Source organism: Vanellus vanellus (genome assembly GCF_965231255.1).
Source record: "Vanellus vanellus genome assembly, chromosome: 6".
NCBI classification, from domain to species: Eukaryota; Metazoa; Chordata; class Aves; order Charadriiformes; family Charadriidae; genus Vanellus; species Vanellus vanellus.
The window spans coordinates 42,836,189-42,860,309 of NC_138911.1; the positions used below are offsets into that span (position 1 = coordinate 42,836,189).

Here is a 24,121-nt window from a genome sequence, read left to right on the forward strand (position 1 = left end):
ACAAGATGTATCCACATTAGTGTGTTAGTGAACAGGTTAGAAAGCAAATTACAGCTGCCTTTCTTAGGCATATTACTGTCGAGGCTCATTGTTTTGGGTTTTGTACTGTACATCAACAGTAATATGGCTTCTGAAGACTTCATGTGACAGGTTAGGCATTTTATCCTTTGAGTAAACAGTAATCATGGTGTGAAGAAAGTGGGGCATTGGAGATTTTTCCCATTCTTTGAGAATTCCATTCTTCCTTTTTAGTTTGCTCCAAGGGCTCTTTGGGGATACATATATTAAGCCCTTTAAATAGTTCATAATAAATCTTTGTCTCAGGCCGATTCTGACAGTTTTTTAAAGAGTCTTTTAAGAGAGAATCCTCAATCATTTGTTAATCCATGGGGTGATCTTGAGACTTGGAGGAAAAAGAAACAGTGCAAGCTCCAGGGTTGTGTAGAAAAATTTTAACTCAGAAAAACTCAGGAAATACTGTACCACGGAAACTTCGCCAATCACGCTGTGTTCTGCCTGTGTCCAAATGATCATTCTCCTGTTTGCAAACACTGAACATAGAAAAATGGGCCAACAAAAAAAAAACAAGGGAAGAACAATTATTATTGATCATCTTGTTCCTATTATCTTGGGTATGGCTTTATTTCACTTAAAGCTTGAATTGAAGGGGCATTATTGGGAAACAGAAGTCATTGTTCCCATTGTTAAAATAAAGCAAATAAGTAGAAGTAGCATTCCTTCTGTTAAGTGTTTACCATTCAAGCCTTGTGATAAATCTGCCAAAATACCTGCACTGTGGGCTGCTTTTTAAAATGCTGTTTCCTGTGTAATATGACAGATCCTGATTCTGTCTGTCAAAAACCTTCTTAACTCCGCAGTGCAAAATAAATAAATAAAGGGGAAAAACACAATAAAAGTAAGATGTCCGGTTCGTTTGACATTTGTTTTCACCAAATAATTTGAGTGAGTTGTTTTCTAAGAATAATGCATGGCTGCAGCCCACTGGAACTACTGTTAGGTATTTGTTTTCAGCAGCCTCAGGTCTGTCATTTTTGGAGATACCCGTTCTCAACTCTCTTTGAATTTCAATGACATGGTGCTTGTCATTATTTTAGGCTTTTTTTGTAAATTCTACATAAGCAAAGAAATCTATAAATGCTAACTTATCTGTATAAGAGCCCTCTCAGCGTATCTTAGGAATGTCGTTGCCCTATTTTAATTTAATATGCTACCCTGAGGAGAAAATACTGTAATGGGAACAGGGAAGGGGTACCAATAAGGGACAAAGCTATAGAGAAACCTGGATAGTTAGACTTCTTACCAGCTGAGCAGTACATCCCAAAAGCATCAGGTACCTGCCACGCCAGCTGTGCTAGCAAGTTCCTCAGTGGCAGCAGGTTTCGGAGCCTGCCTGGTTCTGCCTAGCCTGGACTGGGCCACGGAGTGTCTGTATGGCAGATGAGAAGGGACAGTTGCACGGCGAATCTTGTGATGATGGAAATGTTAATAGTGTTCCGAAGCAAATTTGGATGCACAGTGCATGTTTAAGTAATAGTTCTGATCACAGGATATTTTTAAGTGTTACTGGTTTGAGGCAAAGGATGGGAAAGCCTATATTGCTGAATTTTTTCCATTATTCTTTTTCTTTAAAACTAACAGTGTGGTCACAAGGGGTTTTGACATGGATAAGTAGATTCCATGTGAGTATATGAAATTATGTTTTTTCTGATGTTTTAAAAGTGTAGCTTGACTGTCTTCTGAACTATGGAGCTATGCAGCTGGAGAAAGTAGTTCCTAAGGTACATTAGACCATGGCTTTGTACACATCCTGCAAAATCAGCAGCATTTCCCTTTATCCCCCAAAGAATCTGCATATTGTCGTGAGACTTAGCACTGTACCTATTCCCACTGTTCAGTAATGAAGTTAGCTGTGAGCCAAACATTAAACCCTATGGGGAAAACGTTCTTCTCGCCAATTATATTCATATTCCCTTGACAACATATGGCTTTTTAGTCTTACTCTTTTTTTTTGTTTTATTATTGAACCATTCTAAATTAGCTAAATAGTTGTTTTATAAAAAAAATATTTCTTGCCTTCCATACTTCAAAATATTTATAAAATACCAGTTTGCATTTAACACACCAGTACACATCCTGATGAGGTTCAAACTTGGAAAAGGGAACAGTTTGGTAAAGCCCGTATGACTGACATTCAAAGAACAGAATGGAAACCTGTTTGCAGTTCTAAATAGTTGTCCAGTGCTATCAAAGATGAAGCCAGACACTTGCCATGTTTGAAAAAAATAGGAGATCAAATTATGCCACAATCTTACCACCCCTTTTTGCCATTTTCAGTGTGTGAACAGAAAGCAGTAGGTCAGATGGCCCTCTGTGTTTATTGCTGCTAAACCAGTAAGCACTTGCCATTAGTAATGATCAGTCTGTGTTTGCACATGTACGCTTGCTTGGTGTTTAAACGTATGCCCAGTAGCTACGTACTTTTCCAGAAAGGTTATTCAGCAAGGTTACGCAATTTGTGCAAAGTGATTTCTTGGCAAGATTCTATACACATTGATATAGCAATCCAGTAGATACTAGCAACCAGTTCCTGCCCCTTGGTTAGGCTGCATGGAAGATTCATGTATATAAAATAGTGTATTAAAGTAAACTTACAAAAGCAAAGAGCAATCATTGCAAATGTAATTTTTTCTTCCTCTTTGGGATTCTAATTTTAAAAGCATTAAAGAAGACAGCTGCTCATGCTGTGATATGCGCTAAACAGCCTGAAGGATGGAAAAAAATATATTTGTAGCTCATAATAACTATTGACCTTTCTGATATACAATGTTCTCTATGTTAGCTATTCTGTTCTATCAACAGTGAAGATTGAACATGACTTTTTAATAGAAAACATGGGGTTTCAAGCTGCTTTCACAAAGGTGTTTATGTATTGTTATTTTGTATTGTAGTACAAAGACTAAGTCCTGATGCCCTTTGTCTGACATCATGTTTGTCATAAAAAAGCCCCACTGTTACTGACTGTTTTATATGAGGAATTGGCTCGTAACCATTTTATAGTCGTGATAAAAGCGTTGCTCCACTAGATCCAGAACACGGGTATTGAAAATAGAATCCCCCAAATATCCCAGCAGCACAAAAGGTATTTTCTGAAGAAATAGATTCCTCAAGTGGCTATATTTACGGGAGTATTCCACTAAGATTTAAAACACTCGCTTTTTGCATTCGGACTGTTTGTTCCTTGGCATACACTGGCTGCTGCATAATAGCTTTTGCTGGATGTCATGTGCTCTCAAAGACTATCTTTATGATACTCCGTTTTTTTCTCTTGAACTTTCCTACTGCTTAGTTGCTGAGTACAGAAACATCCACTAGCAGCAGCTTGACTCTAACACTTGCGTGTTTCCCTGGAGTGGATCATCCAAACATCGACTGAGCAGCATGAGGTAACTCGGCTGCTCTTCTTCCCTCAGGGAAAAGCTTCACCAAAAAGCACCTCCCATTTGGCATATGAAAATCTGGAAAGCAACCTCTTTATTGTGCTTTTTAAGCCCAAGCAGGCTGGCAGTGTTAGGCAACATCAGAAGGGACTTTTTAATGTTTGTTGGGGGTGTTTTTATGCCATGTGCTGGGAAGGAACTTTAGTGGGCCATTATTGGCAGCTCTGAACCACAGTTATTTTCACAGCTATGCTCTGGAGTGTCAGTTAATGATTCACAAGTTACTAGGCAAGAGCAGAAAACTAGCAAGAGAGAAAAAAATACCCTCAGTTGATCCTTCTAGGGCATGAAAGAAGGGGAACAGCATCAGCATTTAATGGCAATTTTGTGCTGAAACAAAATGCTCAAAATTGTTTATAAGTTGCTCAGTAAGGATAACGATCATTTGAGTTGTGGAAACCGGCCACATCTCAAAGGAGCACTGTATAGCATTTGTATTCCTCGCAGGCCCATAAAGCTCTCAGGGAACTCAGTGAAGTTCTTTATGCTCAAAAATAGTCAGGGGCCTTTTTTTCCTTTGCTGTTTCCTCGTCCCCCAGTTTCTTTCCTCTGTACCCATTCCCTAACAGAGGATAGATGTGCTAGTACTTATGATCCTGAACTCTCCTAGCATCAGGACCTTTCCTAGACATTGGATGTCTTCTGTTTCAAACTTTATTGGGATTGCTGCAATGCAAGTAAACAGTAAGGAAATGAGACCACTGTGTTCATTTTCTTTGGGACTGTCACCGAACCTTGAAAATGTATGAGTTTTGCTGACCTCACATGAAACCAAGCCGACAGGTCGGGTCAGATTATTTATTCCATTGCTTAAAATAAATTAACTTTAAATGTAAAAATGTGGAAGCAAGTTTGAGCTTCATACACAGTATGGTTTATGTACCACTCACTCACTAGACCATAACAGCTCTTCCAGAGTTGTTCCGGTCTATTGAATGAATGTGGATACATTTGTGAGTGTTTAGATAATGGATTGAAGCCCAGTAGACTGTAACATTTCCAAAAGCTTTTTCAGAGTTAAAGTTTCCTACCGTGATTAGTTCTGTTAATACCAAATCTTTATTATGTTGTTTTCAAACAGGCAAAAAAGCTCTATGTATTTCATAGACCACTGACCTACCAAAATTTGTTGCAAAATCTGTCTTTCAACGTTATAAGAGGAAGAAAAATCTTATTCATAGCTTCAGTTTATTTACAGCTCTTATCCTGGCACCTAACTCATTCTATATTTTACCAGATATATGAAGAATTCTGTGGGATAAAGTTTACATAGGAAGCAAGTCACATATGTTGGGAATTAATAGCCTGTTAAGACATGTTTCTAGACTAGAAGTAGAAGCAATAGAAGGAGATGCAGAAGCAGAAGAAGAAGAAATGAAGCTTTGAGAGGCATTAAATAAAGTAATACTTTTTAGTCCAATAAAGAGTAGTTCAGATTACTTTGGTTCCCAAAGGATAATAGAACATTCAAAATTTTCCCTGTATAATAATAGGGAAAGCCTATCAATGAGTTTGTACTTTAGTTTATTCTACGTAAATACAGCCAGTACAAGGGCCTAGTCTGGGTTAAAAAACAACAGAGTAAGCTTATTATTTGTAACGCCACAGGGTAACTTTTCAAAGCATGGCTTGTTTCTCTGCAGATCCAGTCTTTTGTGTGCCCAAAATATAGTATGCACTTAGTATTGTTTGCACCTGTAAAACCTGCAAACTGAGCAGTAACAATCACAGACGAATATAGTTTGCACATTAAAGTGGTGGTGTTTGTATATGTGTGCTAGTTCTGTGAAACTATGACTTATTTTGCCAGTAATTGCACGAACAGTTTTGCTTATTCATTGGTAAAAGAGCGTTAAGCCACTTCAGAGAATTCCGGTTTACTTTTGCCTGTGGTTAATGGTAAGTCTGGTGTATTTTGGGGAATAACATAAGCACATTTCAAAGGCTGGTGTAACCACATACACCAGACGGAATGTTGGCATGTGCAGCCAAAGCCCTAAGCAACAGGCCACACAGGATGCTAGAAATGCTAAAATGATAATCAGGAACTTGATGCAAGTCTTTTCATAGTATTCCTACGTACTTAAATGGGACCAGGCTCTAGTGCCTTAAGTTTCCCAAAGATAGGGAACTAGTGCTACTTGAGCCACACCTGGCATCCATCAGCTGCTCCAGAAAGACTTGGGTCTTCTGGAGGTCCTGTGTGAAAGAGCCATTCCTATGCACATCTCAGACACTGTGGGGCAGCTGGCAAGAACGCTGTAGACCTATGTGTGGGTAACTGAATTAAGTCTTCAGTCACTTAAGATTCATCCCTGAAATGAAGGAGCTGTTCTTCTTGATGCATTTCTAATAGTTTGTCTGATTACATTTTGTATAGTTAAGCATCGGGATTTTCACTACTTCCTTTGGAGAAAATTTTCAGCAAATCAAAAAGTCAGGATTAACTATGAAATTAAAATATTAACTACACTGTGTTGTAGCCAAACAGTTCAAGCCAACGGATTCCTGTATAATATCCAAGTTATCCCCATTCTTGTAAATCCACAGTGTATAGGGCGGATCAGATATTAAACATGTTTTCCCACTTTTCTGGCAGTGTGTCTAAATTCACTGCTACTTTACTGACTTGACTTTTGCCTGAACTTGCATACTTTTATCACATTAAATAGATGTGCTCTGTATGTCTGAGTCAGTGACTTGTTCTCCCAGTTTCAAACATCTGTGCTTAACATTGTGCACTGTCACATGTGGACCATAGCCTAGTAATTACAGATTTTGATTATAAAAATAATCATATCTCTATATGTAAATATATATAATATAATTTTTTTAATATTATGACAAAATATGAAATAAGCATATATGTAAGATTTCAGTGTCAAATTAGTTGTAAAAAATTAAGGATTTTATATAACGTCAGCCTAACTGAAACAATCTGAGGTGTCAGCCCATCTCATCAATTGTTAGATCTGGAAAATTTGGAGAGATGAGAAAGAAAAAAAAAAAAACCAACCCCAAAAAATTAGAAGAAACAGCTTTCAACAAAAGTCTGATAGGGTTTAAAGTTTTTATGCCTTTGAGTTTCTAATAGGCTTATAGGTCATGAAAAGTGAATTGTCTTCATCTTGGAGGTAGAATGACAAGAAAGAACAGTTTATTATCTTGTCTGAAAACATTACCTAGCAATAAATTCTTTAGAGCAAGTCATCCTTCTTTCCATTTCTTGTGGAAGAGCTGCCCTGAGCCTTCCCCTTTTCAGTGAAACCTTGGCCAGAACCGAGCTTTATTCCTTCTGTGTAAAGGGAAGAAGGGAACTAAGTCACCGAAAGCCTGGAGTCCAATTCTTAACTTCTTCAGCTTTTCAATAAACAGCAAAACAGATATTTTGAGAGCCTTACTAAGTTAAATACAAGTACCATGAATTTCAAATCCAAGTCTGGTTATTCAGGAATTCAAGTTCCTGTTTATGACTGGGACAGCTTACAGCAAAAATATTATTCCTACAGCTCCTTTTAAAAATAGTATTGCCTTGGAAGTACGAACTAGGTTCTTCTTCGCCTCCCATGAGGTTAACTGAAAAGCTCAGATAGTCCTTGATTTTGCGAGGTGCTGAGCACACCAGCGAGACCCAAGAGAGCACGCGTAGAAATTGCTGGCTCTGTGCTCATCGGTTGATCTCCAGGGAGGCTGCCCATGTGCATGAATACGCCCAAGTGGTGCATCTGAACAGTCCAAGAATCTTCAGCACCTTCCTAGACCAAGCTTTAGCTTCCGGTACTTGCCCATGCTCAGCCTGCAATCAGACTGAACCTACTTCACCTAAAACCATGCATTTGGGCAAGTGTTAAGTATAATTTCATAGTAACTTGCACATATTGGAAACAAATTGTCTTAACTTGAAGCTTTTGAATTGTATTTGCTGTGCTAGTAGTGAGAAAAATCTATCTTTTAGCTTCTAAAATGATCAAATTTGATCTGTAAACTACTGATAGAGAATGACCTTGGCAACAGTGCTTTTTTGAGGGTCACTTTTCTGATTAAAAACACGCTTTAAGAGGCAATAATATGAGAAAACGCAGGACAGTTAACTACTCAAGGTTAAATTTTCCTAGAAAGTCTTTTAATACCTGGTTACAGACAATAAACTGCACAGAAGAAATAGAAACATTTACAAAGATGCATCTAGTCCAACTGAAAATGATAGATTTATATTACCTAATTATTCATCTGAAAATAATGATTCTCAGTTGCCTATGCAAAGGCTTATAAGACTTTAAGAAAATGCGGAAAGAGGTTTGCAAGTGTAGAAAATAACACGAGAAGAGAGCTCTCTTTTTCTTACTATTTCGTATGTTGTCCTATTTTGTTTCTCTTTTAAGAGCTGTATAGTTGGTGTTTGAGAATGTCTCTTAAAAGCTGCATAGACACCTGTTTTCAAGGAACAGAAATGAAAGCCAGGTGGAAACTTCCTGAAATTCTACCAAATCCAGAATGTCCTGTATTTTAAACCGTAAACTTTTTTCCCACCAACCCCCTCAAATTCCTTGTTGGTGTTTGGTTTTACCTCTGTAGCTTCTTGTCCTCCTACGAATGCGAAGCCTATTTTTTAGCTGTTTGGAATGCAAAAATACATTTTTCTCCTCTCAATTATTTTTAATGCATGTGAGGAAAAAAAAAAAAAACAGAAGTTGGTGAATATTTATTCAAGCTGCTTTGGCAGCATTTCATTATTTAAGACATAAATCAAATTCGGAACTTCTTTTTTTCCTGGGGGACAAATTGTTTATCTGAATTTGAATGTGCTTGTGAATCAGTCATAGGGATAGTACTTGTGCTATTGCTGTGTAATAGCAATTATTTGCATTGTTTAACATTGCTTTGCTCTATAGCATTAAGGTAGTCAGGCTGCACATAGATGCTGGAGTACATCTGCAGATCGCTGCAGGATCAGATCCACGGACCTTAGTCCCCCAAGCAGTTACGTGCATGTTTATTTATCAGTACACGTTCCACTAGCATCAGAAGAACTTTTCCAGCAGGTAAAGTTAAACAGCGCATGACTGGTTTGTGGGGTCTGAGCCTAAGATTATTCCCAAGGCAAAGCCCGTTGAAGGACCAGAGTCTCAAGGCTTGGTCACAAAGAAATGCTTAGAAGGAAGATAACTAAATAATTTTGGGAACTGGCCACTAGTTCATATTATCTCCCCATTTGCCTCTGTGGCTCTTAGTTTTAACATATATGACACTTTTGTACAGTATAGTGGGTTGCAGCATCATGCCCTTTGAAATGGACAATGCATTCCTCGTGTCCAGAAAGCTCATCCTGCATTACCAGCTTTGGGAGTGGAAAGAGAAGAGGTTTATTCCTTTAGTAGTAGCTGCCAAAGATATTTAAGGACACACAAAGGTGAGTGCTTCCCAACAAAGTACACAGTTATGTTTTGCAAAGACAATCTAGACTTACTTTTTATACTTCTGAGCCTGACAGTGTATAGTGCTTTCAGTCACACGCAGTGAGCATTGACTTTTATCATATTATTAGCATCCTAAACTCAGTTTCAGAGGTTTATAACCCAACAGTAGGTTTAGACTCAGTAAATTCAGCCCAGGAGCACTATTTTTCAGTGTAAAAGACATCTTTAGTTACTACAGTATCAAGCAAAGCGGACTTGCTTATTTCGGGCTTTTTTAAAGGTCTTAGATTACAAATTTAAAAAAAAAAAACTCTTGAAAAAATGAGTTGTTACAGAGTTTCATTCTGATGTTCCTCGGATTGCTAGCTTCCTTTGACATAACTGGAAAAAAAATTGAAAAGGCTGAGTGATAGGCATTTAAAATCAACTCCTGAGAAATCATAATGGACCGTATTCCATATATTCCTGTGCAAATCTCACTGACATCGGTGGATGCGTTCTGTACACATCCTATTTTTAAAATCCCGCATGCATAATCACCGTTAGCATTGTTACAGTATCTACCATGGGTGGGTGCAAGTCTGAATGCAGATTTGTACTATCGCCCGTAATGGTTCTCTCCTGAGAGAAATTCAGAAAGCCGATCATAAGCTATTCTGGACTTCTAGGTAACTAATCCCATCTCACACATACACTCTCAGGTACCTTTGTTAAATACAATCAAACACTTCAGCATACATATTTGTATGACAGACACTGTTACAGTCTGTTGGATAAATTATATGCATTTTATAACATTCACTCACAGAGACGTATAGGTTTGTACATACTACGGTAACAGCAAAATAATGTTAAACTTATGATATAAGGTGACATTGAGCCCAGAAAATGTCAATGCCACATACATTGTACTAGGTGTCAGATGTTTTCCTTTCTTTCGTAAAACTGTGTACGAAAGAGAAATTTTCATTTCAGTTGCTTGGGAATGCTACGTATGTATTACAGCCCGATCATTTTTCGAGCGTGAGATATTGTGTGTTTAATTAACATTACTTCTGTGTGTTTAGGTAATTACCATTAGAACACATGAGGACATATTATACTTATTGCCTGTGCTAGAGCATAATGTGCTGGACTACAACAGCTATGCTTGTTAGGCTGATTTTAGCATTTCTTCACACAGCAGGAAGCACCCATGCTGTGGTTTCTTAATGTACTCTTTAACTACTGCACTGTAGAGTACTGTACGATAAAAATAATAATTAATTATGATCCTCATCTTAGCAGTGCTGCTGCTATCCCGGTGATCCTGGTTGCTGTTTCAGGGTTCTACTATACTGTGGAACTATTCGCTACCCACTATCTTTCTTTTCAGAGTTTTATTTCTCAGATGATATTACTGAAGAGAGATGAATTTTTTGAGGACAGGTTTGTTGCATGGATTGTGATGGCTTCGCATTTGTTCAGGTCTCCAAGGACCAGCACCAATAAATGTGAGAGAGACAACAGCAGAATGGCATACTTTCCCATTTCCACCAGGATGAAAAAAAATACTCTAAATTAAGTCTAACCTTAAATGTATAATCTGTCCTTGGGAGCAAAAAAAAAAAGGATATAGCATCTTCAAGCTCTTGGCATCCCTTACGAGAAAAAATTGGTTCTAAGGGTCTCTGATCTTGTGTTTTAGTAAAATAGAACTGCACGGCTGACTGACAGTTCTGATCTAAAGCATTTACGTTTAAGTTTTGATCTCTCTGCTTTTGATTAAAACTAATGAGCTCATTTAATTCAAAATGGGAATCTCTGATAAGAGAAATAAGGTTGATGTGATTGGATTAGAGGGGCAAATTAAACTCTTAGAGCAGAAGTTTGTGCTTATATAGTGTATTAAAAAGCTGTTGGCGTATTATGGCGTGTTAGATGATGAGAAAAATTTCATAGTAATTCATATTTAATCAGAAGAAATGAAAGTACTAAATATAACATGGCTCTGCTTTTCCCTCGAGTGATAAAGAGCTGTACATTTAAAATGACATCGAATTCATGCTCTCTAAAACAAAAAAATCTTAAGCGAGAAACTAAAGAAAGGGGCACTGTTGTCAGTCACTTCATCACAATAGAGTTGAAATGTCACAAATATAAGACAATTCAATATAATCCTTAGCTCACAAACAAGTTTTTGTGTTTCTGTTGACTACATAACCGCTTTTGAAATACGTGAATACTTTCTACTAGTATTTTGTTCGGTTCTCCAAAACAACAGCAGAATAATTTCAAAGTAACTTTTATATTCGGTGTTAATTTCTCATTGAAACTGAAAGTTAGTTAATCTCCAATAATGGTCGCTTATTGTAAGCTGCTCCAGAATTTTCACATGAACAATATTTTGGGGAGAGGTTAGTTATCAGGGCTAAAAATAGCAATAATAAAGGTTGTGTGAAGAATATCTCAGTGCTGACTAGGTTTCTACCCGCTATTTTTTCACAGTTTACACTAGGAGTATTTCTTTACTATTTTAAGTGGTTGAAGTTGAGGGAGTGAGAAGCACAGGTGAGAGCTATAATTTCAAACAGGAAATATCTCTTCAATTGGACTGCAAAGACATTTCATTAGTGACAAATTAGTCACCAATAATTAACAACTGTGATCATGACGACGACAACAACAATAATAATAATAATAATAATGTGTCATTTAGTTGAGCATTTTTGCCTTCAGGCTGTTCAGTGCTTTACTGATGATAATTGACCCTCAGTAATGGGGAAACCAAGGCACTCAAACCCAGCAGTGACTCACCCTAGGTATCACTGCAAGAGAGGAGCGGAGGCTAGGGAATAAAAGCCTGCAGAATTAGCAGCTTATTTCAGCAGGCAGAATTGCCACCTCAGAGAGACTTTGCCTTTCGCAAAATACTGAAGAACTCCCCAGTTTTTAAAACAACGTAATACCCTAACAAAATAATTCCAGTCATAACAAAATTGTACAAGAAAGAGTTAATGAGGCAAATCTCTGTTAAAAATTCTATGGGAAAAATAACTTGAAAATGAGACTTACTGAGTATACATATATTTTTCAATTTTTTTTTTTTTTGCTAAGTAAACATTTTCTAAACGAGGTAAATTGATTACAACACTCTTAGCATCCATCAGTCATTTATTTTTAGTGAGTTCAAGGATTGCACCTGAAAAATAGCTTAGAGGGGATGTATAAAATCTAAATTATGTGTATATGTATTTTTTCTATTCCCTAGTGGAATCTACAAGCCCCAGTTTACTAACCACTGACAACACTCTAGAGCGCTCTTTTTTCATCCGAATGAAATCTACACTGACCAAGCGAGGAGTGCACATCAAATCGTCAGGATACAAGGTAAGGGTTGCACTGTAGCATGAAATAGTGACATCTTTAAATTATGTTCATTCATATTCCAGGGACACATTAATAGATAGAGAAAGGAGCTATTTCACATTTGCATATGTCTCATTCCTTTTGTTAAAGAATCATTAATACAATATTTCCAGCCTGAGGTTTGGCTTTGGTACTGCGCCTCCATTAAATTGATCTTTATTACAATAAACATTGATGATAACAGCACGATAGCTTTCGAAAGAGCAACACTTCCAGACTAAAGGTATATTCTACCAATGAAGGTGAGACGGAGTAACGTGACTTTTTCCATAGTGGAAAATTACTGCTCATTTTGTTAGACTGTAAGTTGTCTTTGGGTTATGTTTTTCCCAGAGAGGCAGGATTTCTTCATGCAGACAGTATGTTAGAGCTATTTAATTTTGCTGCTGTTCTGGCTGAAGGAAACAACAAGCCACAATGAGTACTTTTCCACCATTTTTCTTTCATTGTCTGTCTGAGGGGCATCTGCTGCTAGGGATCATATTTGCTGGATTTCAGACTCTTTTAAGATATGAAAGTCTCTTGTTCCTTATCAGCAGTAATCTCATTTTTCTTCAGTCATATATCGCTCATAGTGCCTGTAGCTATCAGTGGCTTTGCAGTGTACTAAAACTAGAAGGAATAGCACATTTTTAACATTGTCAACTTGTGGAATGAAATATGTCATCCATTAAGTATTATACAAGATAAAAGAGTGGTGCGAGAAAGTAAGTCTGAGAATGTGTGTGTATTTAAAGAAGTTGCTTGTCAATGTTCATTGGAAAACTTTCACAAGCAATTTTTTTCGGTTTTCAAGAGAAGATTTAGAGGAGCTTTGAAGTAAAATTCCCCAGCTCACTTTTACCCAAAAACTCTCTCTGTGAATATAGCATCGAGGTAGTCTGCCTGAGTGGTAAAAATCTGGTAGAAATGTCGTCTTTGCAAGCAAATGACTGGGAGTCCTTCTGTTGGATGACTTCTCAGTCAAGATGATTAAAGTAGTTGCTAATGGAAGTTTAGGTCCAAATCAGGGGTTTCTTAAGGCACCACAGGTTTTGATCTGTGTACTGCTTAATTGTCAGCACCTGAAAGAATGCACTCAGTTGTTGTTCGTGCAGAACGCTTTACAAGTCTCAGACTTGTAGGTATCAAGACAGGGAAGTGTACTGGCAGTCTCAGGAGGAGGAAGGCGAATGAATGAATGAATGAGCAGGTCATTGAAGTGATAGTCATTTCTATGATTAGGCATGGTCCATCCAGGCTAGGTCAAAGTTACATTGGCAGAGAACTTGCTTTGCTGGATATTTTTCCTGCAATAATAATGGGAAAAAATAGAGAATTCGTCTGTGGATTTTGTAGTCTGTCTGACATTTTTTTGCCAGATGTAGGTGAGAACAAAAGGTAGACATGTGAGTGACTTTGTCATTCTCTCTTCTTGGACTTCTGGCAATCTAATGTTTGTCCAGCACCAGAATAGGACACATCTAGAACGGGCTGGCTTCACAAGGTGGGTTTTTTACTCGTTACAATACAGTTTTTGAAGTTCACGGTAGACTCTTTACTCAAAAGAAAGACACTGTAATGCCTACCATATAAATACAATTTCATTTCTCTTTTAGACCTGCTGATGCCTCCTGGAAACACTGCAAACCATAACTGAGATGTCACAGATAGAGCAGAATGAATTTTGAAAGATCAGATATCATTCTTTTTATAGCCAGTTTTTCCTAGACACAAAGAATGAGTAAAAGGTATGATAGTAGACAAAGCTGTCTGTAAATAAAACATTTGGGTTTTTTCCAAATTTTTCCAAGAGGCATCAGCAAGTCAGCATGAATGAAAATGCATAAACAGTGTGCAAGTCCTAGGCAGGTGTAAATAGAGAAGTATAGTTCCGTTGCTTTTTGATGTTTTCAGGGATTTTGTAACTGACAGCATTTGGCTGAATTCAGCTGTGTCCAGCCATACTAATTGTACTTTGACAGTTTTTCAAGAGCATGGTTATTGGCACTCTCTATTCTATGGAAGGATAATTATCCACAGCCTCAGTGAGCCCCAGAAAAATTGTGTATTCATTTTAGAAGAGTTGGATCACGTGAATGTCTTTTTGACCAAGTATTAAGAACTGCTTTGCTTAAACATCACATTCTCGGTGTATTAGACAAGCATAATAAACCTCAACTGCTATAGTGAATGTTGCTCACACTTTCAGGAATGTTACCAATTTATTCATTGATTTCTAGAGGTCCAGTACTAGAACAAACTTAAAGCTTCTAGAATTTGTTCAGGTATTCATTTTATTAAAATTAAGAAAGATCCATGAGCCTTATGGATGTATAGCTATGAGAAAGTATCAAAGGGAAGAACAGTTGCATCATAATGACAAAACTCATGGGAACAGCTGGCTAAGTTCTGTGTCAGAGGTCCCTGGAAGACCTCCAGCACTTAATCAGGAAACTGTGCCAGCTGGAGTCATGTGCAGCAGAGTTCCTGTGGGAAATCCTGGTGGAGCAGGCTGACTCAGGAGCAGCTATCTCACACCTTCAGAATACCACAGAGCACTGATTTTTCCCTCTGCAAAAATCGAGAGACCCTGGCTAACAGCTTCCCTTGAGCTCTTGTGTCATTGTGGGTGGGTAACCCTCCTGAATCAGCATACAGCGTTCATCAGGAGCAGTCTGCTGCGAAGTCCGTGTCTTATGTGAGTCAGGTTTTAGCTCTGTCAAAGGTATTCATCTCCCTGTGGATTCAATCCTCCAGCAGTGACAAAATTTTTCATCTTTGTGAAGTGGTTGTGTCTCGTTCCAAACTCTTACTGAGCTCAGAACCACATCCCCATTTTTCCCCTGCTTTGAGGACTGCTGATGAATGTTTTCTTTAGATAGCAAATGATTGAGGTGGTCCACAAGATGCTTAGCCAATTTTCAGAATGAATGAACCCTGCCTCAGGAAAATCACATAAAATTGAAAACAGTCAGAGAATGAGATTGATTAATCATTTGGGTTGATCTAGTCAGGACTAATTTTCTATCAAAAGAGATCTTGGAACAAAAATCACACTGACAGACTTACACATATGTATACCTCAAAAAGACCCTGTTCCAGACTGTTTTGACACGAGATGAACCCTGTTTATAATCCCTTCCTGGAGTGATTTAGTTAGTCCTCAGTTATATGTAAAGATGGAGGTAATGGCTTTTTTCCCATGAATTATATTACCTTAAAAGTCTGAAATGGGAAAGTGGTTACATGATTATTCCTCCCTTTCTCCTTCTCTTTCATTGCTCCTCAGCACCTTCCTTGAATTGGATTTTCCCATTCTTAATATTCTTAGGCTCAAAGGTAAAAGGAGAAGAGTTTACATAGAGTGCTAGAAGGCTATTCAGTTTTCAGTGAGTAAATCTAAAATCTTAAAAAAAAAAAAAAGTCACATAAAATTTAGTCAGCTGCTAAAACACATTGGAAACAAATAAAAAGAAAAAAATGATAATTCCATTCACTGCAAAATTCAGAATGAATTACCATTACAGCTGTTGTCAAAGATACATGATTCAGAGACTTAGTGATTTTCTCTGCTGAAAATGTATCACATCTTCCTTTTTTCAATTTTTTTCATCAATAAAAGATAGTTTTGTATTTAATTTGGATTTTTGTTCTCTCCATTTTATCTCCTTTTTCATTTGTTTTCGTCCGTTTGAGGGCCACAATTCTGTCCACTTAACAGTTATCCCACCTTCAATGTTTCTACTGTCCAACTTATATTTTGATTATGTCCGGCATATTTTAATTACTCAGGCTAATTTTGATTGAAAACTACTTTGTCCAAGTCCAGTGATACCTTTCCTACTCCCCTGTAGTATCCTGTTATTGTTTTGTCACGTTTACTTTCATGTCAGATTGTGCTAGGATTTTTTTTATTCAAACCTTTAGGGCCTGATACTGGTCTCTTGAATAAAGCATAATTAATGGGATGAAGAATTAGTCAAAGCATCGAACATCATCAGAGCCATTAGTTGCCAGTAGTTTCCTGTTCATCAGCTCATCAGATGTTTTTGTATATATCCATACATATTATTCTACTGTTTTATGGAGTAGCCCTCTCATGATAAGCTATTACAGAGGTGGATAAGCAAATATGAGGAGATTCCCTTTGAACTTTTACTGTCACTGTGGCAATCTCTGTATTTGGTATAACCAACACCTGTTGCCTCTTTGTCTTCCAAGAAGCTGGCAATCAACCTTCTTGGTGATCCATCAGCAGAGTTAAGGGCATCTTAAAAATCCTTCAGGCTGTACCTTCCCACTTGGAGTGGTACTTTCTATCTGCTGTGCTACCTGGATCCCTGCTTTGGCCCATTCAGTGTCAACAAGAAACAGTCTCCATGTCATTAAAACATCAAAGTCATTGAGGTCACATGGCAATGAGTCTACTGCAAACTCTTCAGTAACTGGAAGTAAATACAGCAGCTATCGTGCTCTGAGCAAAACCTTGTTTGCAACCTTAGACTTTTGAGCCTATGTTATTGAGAAAAGAAGTATTTCCTAGGTTATTCAGATACTTCTGCCTTGAAGTGAAGCCTTGGTGTCTTTGAAAAGTGCCTTGGGATTATGGAAAAGCGTATACATAGTCTTTGGAAATGAATGAAATGGACTTTGTTTCAGCTATTTGTATATGACTTTCAGGAGTTCTGAAGTCCTTTAATATGGGACAGAAGCGTTAGCAGTGGATACAAGTGTAAGGCCTGCATTGCTGCTTTACAGAATCACAGCTCTTATCAATGCCAATAACAGGTATTTACACCTGTTTTTCTCTCTGATGTTCTTCACATGCAAGACAATTGTGGAAAGTAGGCAAATTTAAAAAAACTGACCAAACTGCAATGAAGGGAGCAAAGTTACATTCATTATTTCTTAAATCACAGAGGACTGTTAAACCTGACAGCATAATCTGAAGTATCAGTGGACATATTGCATAAAAATAAGAAAAGTGGTATACAAAAAATTTGGTTTAGCAAGTTTAGTTTAGAGATTTTGATGTTTTGTTGCGCGTCTAATGTCTGCATTTCAGTAATGGAGGATTCAAATTTGTTTAACTATGCCTCATATATCAGCTGTGGTATATCAAAATATTTTAAATGATACTTAAAACTCCATAAAAGTACGTTCACAAATTAGTCCTTGTAGTCTACATGAACTCATATTTTTGTTTTGTGCAAAACTTGTTTAAAATTAAATATTTTCTGTCACTGTGGTCTCAGATTTTGCACTTAAAATCATAAAGTTAGAATTCTTTGAATACCAATTTTGAAGATGGAAATCCAAACTTCGTGTTGAAATTTTATGTCCATCACAGTTCTATTATCAGCCTTTTTCACGCTATTCCTGCCTTTATACATGATTTAAAATTAATATTTTTAAATATTTTTTTAGAAGAACTTGAAGAGTTGGGCAAGATTTGAAAATCTCAGTTGTACGCTTGAAGTAAGTGCAGTTTTTGACAGAATTTAGATTCCTTAATCTAAGAGGGCAAGAGAGCAAAAAGCTCTGTTAGAAAGACAAAATTATGCCATTGCACTTGCCTCATAATACCATTCTATTGATTCAATCCAAAACTGAAATAATTGTTTCCCATTTAAGTGAAAGATTCACCTGGAATTCAGAAACAAGATGTCCCTATTCCAAAATCACTTTAAAGACCCAATATATAATGGGATGGTTAAGAACATGGCAGGTAACCACCTTCCATTTCAGGGGATTAGGAAGGAGGAAGAAAGAGAAGGCAGCTGGTTTTTGCATAATAGTCTAATGATTAATACGTTTCTCATATGTGGGCTATGTTAGAGTCAGATTTAATTCCCTCCTTAGCCTGAGGGAATTCACATATCCCACTTTCCAGCTTGGCCTAAATTCTGTTCTCCTCTTCTAATATTTTTCCCTCTTGAAATCTTTTCTGTCAAGCATTTTACTCTGTCCCAGAAAGGTATCCTGACCTTTCTCTGTAGGAAGAAAGAGAACTGCAGAATTTAGTATTTCATCACATGGCTACTGCCACACCTCCTTAATTGAGTGAAGAAGGAATAAGAAACCAACATCAGGAAGCATTATGTGAAGAGTTTTCTAAATGTCAGCACATGCATTCCCCAGACTTTTCAGCACTGGGAAGACTTAAAGGTAATTTGTCAGAGAGAAAGAACTGATCGAGAATTCACCCATGTAAATCGATGACCTTTTAGTCAAAAGGAAGTCTCTTAGCTAGTAAAGATGCAGCATTACTTATAAAAGAACAAAATACTAATGGGCCAATCTGAGTCTTATGAAGTATCTACTTGTAGATATAAAGATACGGTTCAAGAAAAGATGGTCTGCAACAGGATTAAGAAGACCAGAGTTCATTTTATGCCTTGCTGTAGAGCTGTGAGATTCTATTAGGAGAGCTGTCTGGAAAAGCTTGGTTCACACTCAGCATCTAAATACATTAACCATTTTTTTTTAAGTGTCCAGCAGCTACTAACTCCACCTTCTTGAAAAACATTTTCAGGGCTAAGCATCTTTTAAACAGGATTTATAGCATTGTTCTGCCATCTGGAAACATGAATATATGTCAGGCATTCATGATTGCAGTAGCACTAATGAAACTAACCAGTTACTTTTATATAAAAGGCCTTTTTATTGGCAGTCTTCTTTAAAAGAAAGATTCAAGCTTTGATCATTCCTTATGATGACTGCAGCTATAGTGTTCCTGACACCTGTATCAGAATGTGTTTCTCCGCAAACATTGTCTTAAATGTTCATATGGCTTTAGAGTTGTGGTTTTGTTGCAGTGTGTTCCAAACTGTGTCAATGGGAAATCACAAACTGGGTTCTGGAAGGGAAGAAAACATAAAATTGAGCACACACAGATTGCTTTCTAGGAGATGTTCTTTTTTTACTAAATTTTGTTCTCAAAGAATAAGTGATATAAAGAGATAATATTATCAAATTAGCAGCAATTGCCTTTGTTTCTGATCTTTAAGCAGCAAAATTCTGGAGCTACCTTTATTAAAAGTCAGTGGATACAACAGGGAAAGAAAACTAGGAGATCAAGAGTTACTCTGATATGTAATAAAATATTCAAAATAGATAGAGATCAGCTCCAAGCCCAATCTGGTATTCTTTCAAGAACCAAGAGTTGTTGAGCCATAGAGGTACAAAATGTTGGTTGCACTTTCATAAGTAACACTAATTACCTAGATGTGTGAACTAATAATGCAGTGTAAGACCCATTGCAGTGTTAATAAACAGAGATCAATGAGTGGGATGAGAACAATGAGATCCCACCAGAGTGGGAACCAGAAAATACCTCCTATTACACACTGGGAGAAAGGTATCATGCTCCCAGGTGGGAATGCCTACTGAAAAAGAGAGGTCTTCAGTCCACTGTTTTCTTAAGTTATCCACCAATGTTGCCTGCCACTGCTTGTCTGTCGTTAATGATTGGGAATATGCTTTATTTAGGAGCAAAGAAAACCACTCAGTGAAGAATCAGCAGCCAAAATTTGCTCTAGGACAGATGCTGCTGCCAACATCTTTGCTCCACTTGGCTGTTTTGTAACTGCTTCCAGCAGATATTTTGGCCCACCTCCTTTTTGTAATGTAAACATTGTATTAGATGTGCATATGCAGACACTAATAGCTTTTTTTCATTATTTCTGCCACTTCCAGCAGTTCAAAGTTTTTGTCCAAAGTATGCTTAGAAAAGACAGTAAGCTCATACATTGAACAAATGTAACGAATAAGCTAATGTAGATGAGTGCATCTTCCTGCTCTTCAGCAGATACTTGCAGAAGCAGTATCATCTTTCCATTGGTAAAATTTTATTGACTGTGAAATTCAGAACTAAGATGAAACTGAGTGGAAGGTTCTTAAACTTGCATTTCAGTGAATTTTGCATTTAAGAAAATTTGTTTCTCATTGCATTTCTCTGTTGCATATTGTCTTGATCTGGTAACACGAAATCAATAGCTGCTGAATAGAGAATATGTCTTGAATTGATAGTCATAAGGGTTTAATCATGACATCTTATGCAAACACATGTGTATTTAGCCTTTGTAGAACTGTGATGGGTTAACTAGAGGGAGAAGACCACATTTTTGCAAGAGAGTATTTTTCACTGTTGCCTCTGCAAATAAATACTTCCTTGAAGAACTGCATGAAAATTCTGAACAAAAATATCTTCCAGTAATAAAGTCGTTCCACAAACGTGGAACCTACACTCAGACATTGCTTTTATTACACTGTGGTCTGTCACAGGCTGTATTAGTGGGCAAGCAGAAGTTCCTTTTGAACGTATCATTCATAAGTAACACAGACACCAGGAAAAAGCATAGTTGTTGCACTCAGGGAGGTAAAGCTGTGGGTTATCGCCTGTCTCCACATTCAGTCCACAAAGCAAAGGCCACCATGCATGTTCCCTTGAATAGCTAAGGCATTACAGCACATTTTACGTACCAGCTACACAAGTTGGGTCTCATTAGTAAATTTTTACAGTCACACGTTGTTTGAAATTTAAAAAACAGTAGAGAAAATCTCCTTTACAAATAGCTGGAAATATTTAAAATGCTATTTAAATATTGTTATTATGAATTACTTCCCTGTAATTTTTCCTTTATCATTAATTCTTGTATTCAATGCATGCTGAAATGTTAGCTGCCCACAATTCATAAGGATCAGGTAGTTTCTTTGTCCTGTTAAGCTGAATCCTTTTAAAAGTTCCTTTTCCTCCTGCTCCCTACTCTTCATATCTTCTTAGCGATATAATAACTGCATTAATTTATTTGCATTGTGCAACAACGAGATAAACAATGAATTATGATTTCACCTCATCATGAACTTGGAAAAGCATCTTTACTTCTAATTTATTTTTAACCCATAATTTGCACGTTTTTTAAACTTTCTTTTACTTTTTTGTTTTTTAAACTTTCTTTTACTTTTTGTGCAGGTTCTTACCTGCACGAAGCATTATGTTTTATTGGCTTTTTCCTGTGTCTTATAATGTTATCTATATTAATGAATGTACTTTTGCAACACTCCTCTGAGGGTGGAAAGTGCTGACATACCAAGAGATCAAGTAACTTGCCAAAGATAACAATGGCTGTTTGTATCAGAGCCAACTGTGATTACGTGCTGTACTTCATCCTCAGCCTTTCTTCCTAGTGCATGAATATTGTCAAATCATCTCTGCGTTCCAGTACATCACACTTCGTTTTCTCAGGCTGGTACTTCCTTTGTTTTGATGGTTGCCCTGAATAGGCAAAATGAGATGCCAAATGAAAAAGTTCTCAGGTCAGATAGTGTGAAGTTTAGCGGAACCTTCACAGAAAATCCAGAAAAAGATGAACTCCTGCTCTCAACTGGGCTACCACTGGCTGTAGAAGAGTTAGTCCAAAATCCTTTTCCTCAGAAAGGAAAAGCAGTGCACCAGCAGAAAAAAAACACGCATTTTCCTGCCCCTTAGATTTAGCCCAGGGAAACTGCCTGAGGCTGCTGTTCCTGCCACCTTGTTGTGGGAGAGGAGCAGGGCTGGTGGCATCCACCTTTTGGGCTGGCAGCTGGCTTGGCTCCCTGCAAACTTTGCCTTTCTCATTTCAGAACAAGCAAACTTTATAAAGAGACTTTTTTTTTTCCAATTTGATTAATATTTTTGCATATCCACCATAGATTTCTCCACCCTAAAGACATCCAAGCTTTATCAACTAGTGTGAATAATACACGTAAAAATGGCAGGGAATCATTATGCACTGTAGCTTTTTATATTTGGACCAAAGTGAAAGTATTAGCATATCAAAATGCCACATTCGCTTACACAGAGAGTACCACTTTGCAGCTGCTCTTCACTAACTCTCTCCATCAATAGGTGGTTGCATGAGGTTCTTGAGGCCCATCATTTACTCAAAAGCCAATTTTTTTAGTATAATTTGCTGTTACATGAAGCAAGGTTCTTCTGTACCTGTTCATTTGACAGAATGGGAGAACAAAGGCACAGAGCATTTCGGTGATGTGTCCATCACCAGTATTGCCATACGTGAAGCCAGTAGGGACCATCACACGAGACTTTTATTCCCTGTAGCTGTTGACTTAACTTGGTGCAATGACTTCTGTACAGTGACCTGGACATTGATTTGCTGTTTTTACCTTCTAGAACAGAAAATTTATCATGGGTGCTTCAGGCCGTGTTTCCCAGAGACGGTTCCTATATTATAAATGTCCTTTTTCTCTCTTGTCCAGAGTGCATATACACCACTATATCACCAAATAAGCCGTTATGCTTCTGTTTCTAACTGTTTAAGCATGCCCTTGATTTGTCTGTTTAATGCACTGATACTAGTTGAAGAATGCTGTTTAGTTGAGCCCGTCTGCTCTACCTTATGGAGAAGGCAGAATATAGATGTTTGGTGGGAAGAGTTTCAGTTTCTCCTTTTTACAGCATCATTAGGAAGCCATCGTTCTAATAATAATAATTCCCATTTGACATCATGGAGGTAAAAAGAAATCACTGCTGACATCAAAAATGAGGTGATATTTCAGCAGTATTATTTCACTGAAGATAAAATGAAAGTCTTTATTACTCCCAATGCTTTTAAAGAAAGCTGAGCAAGGCTTATACTGACCCTAGAGCTTATATACCTTAATGCATCTATAACCAGTATGAAATAAGAAACATTAATTGTTACTGCTATAGTTTTTGGCTGTCCCTCCTTAGAACCAAGAATTTTGTGCCTGCTGAAAGGAAAATAATCAGTGTCTGAGAATAAGCTTGGGAGAGCAGAATTATCTTTTTCTCCATTATTTAAAATTCATGCAAAAGACCCCAAACAAATGAAAACACTATGTGTATTACAAGAACTGGTAATTTTCTTACAAACTTCATATTGGAGCCTTTACTGGGAATCTATACAGATTGCATAAAGAGGTTTGAGCTCTGAAGAGGTTACCCTGAAGAGGGTTACAGGTTTTATTTCACTTTTTATGGATAGGTATTTTATTCTCTCTGAACTTCTTGTGCACATTGCTGTGTGAATTGCTTGCCATTAAAAGGACATAGCCAAGGTCTGTTTCATGAGTTTTAAAAAATATTTTTTCTCCTTTTGTTTGTGATAGCACATTAGAAGCTCCCATTCCCAACCCCATTTCCCTTTTCTTTGTGCAGACATATTCAGTTATAATTCTAGTCTTTTTATATTTTTCTGTCCTAAACCAAACAATACAGCACGTCAGTGACTCTATCCAAATGTACTTGGAAAAGAGTGTATCTGCCTAAGTTTTTTGGCAATATTTTCTAAATTTGAAATCTATTCTTGGTCTACTGATGCTCTTTTTTTTTAATTCAGGGGATGTATGAAGAGTAATATAGACTGCAAACAATTACAGCAACAGGATGCAAGTTCAGTGCCTTTACAATTGGCAGTATTGTTCTAATTAAAAGGGAGTTCAAGAAATATGGATTCTTCCCAAGGCTTCACTTTACAGAATTGGTCACATACTTGCAAGTGGTGTCTCCTATGTATAACAAGAGCCTGATCAAAATGTTTAATAGTCTTTTCACAATCAAACTTAAGAAACTTTTGCAATTAAATATGTGGTGGGATCATCACTTTATTTTTTCCAGGCAAATATGTTTATAACAGAGCAGTCACAACTCATCTGCTTTTGAGTTACTGCTTCTCAGTTATTATCAGAAATAAGATCTGAATTCTTACAGGCGTGCAAATATTTAATAGTTATAAGCCTGTAAAAAAGCAAAATTAATAGTCACTAGTTACA

At 37.2% G+C, this 24,121-nt stretch overlaps 1 protein-coding gene across 6 annotated transcripts in view; it reads left to right on the forward strand.

Moving 5' to 3' along the window:
* Positions 1-24,121, forward strand: part of NPAS3 (neuronal PAS domain protein 3) — a gene marked incomplete at its 3' end in the record, with an annotated part of 622,106 nt that overhangs the window by 549,790 nt on the left and 48,195 nt on the right. For all 6 annotated transcript variants that reach the window (XM_082485382.1, XM_082485383.1, XM_082485384.1 and 3 more), the window contains one exon: positions 12,186-12,304. In XM_082485382.1, coding sequence (XP_082341508.1) covers positions 12,186-12,304 — 119 coding nt within the window. The remainder of the gene's footprint in view (positions 1-12,185; positions 12,305-24,121) is intronic.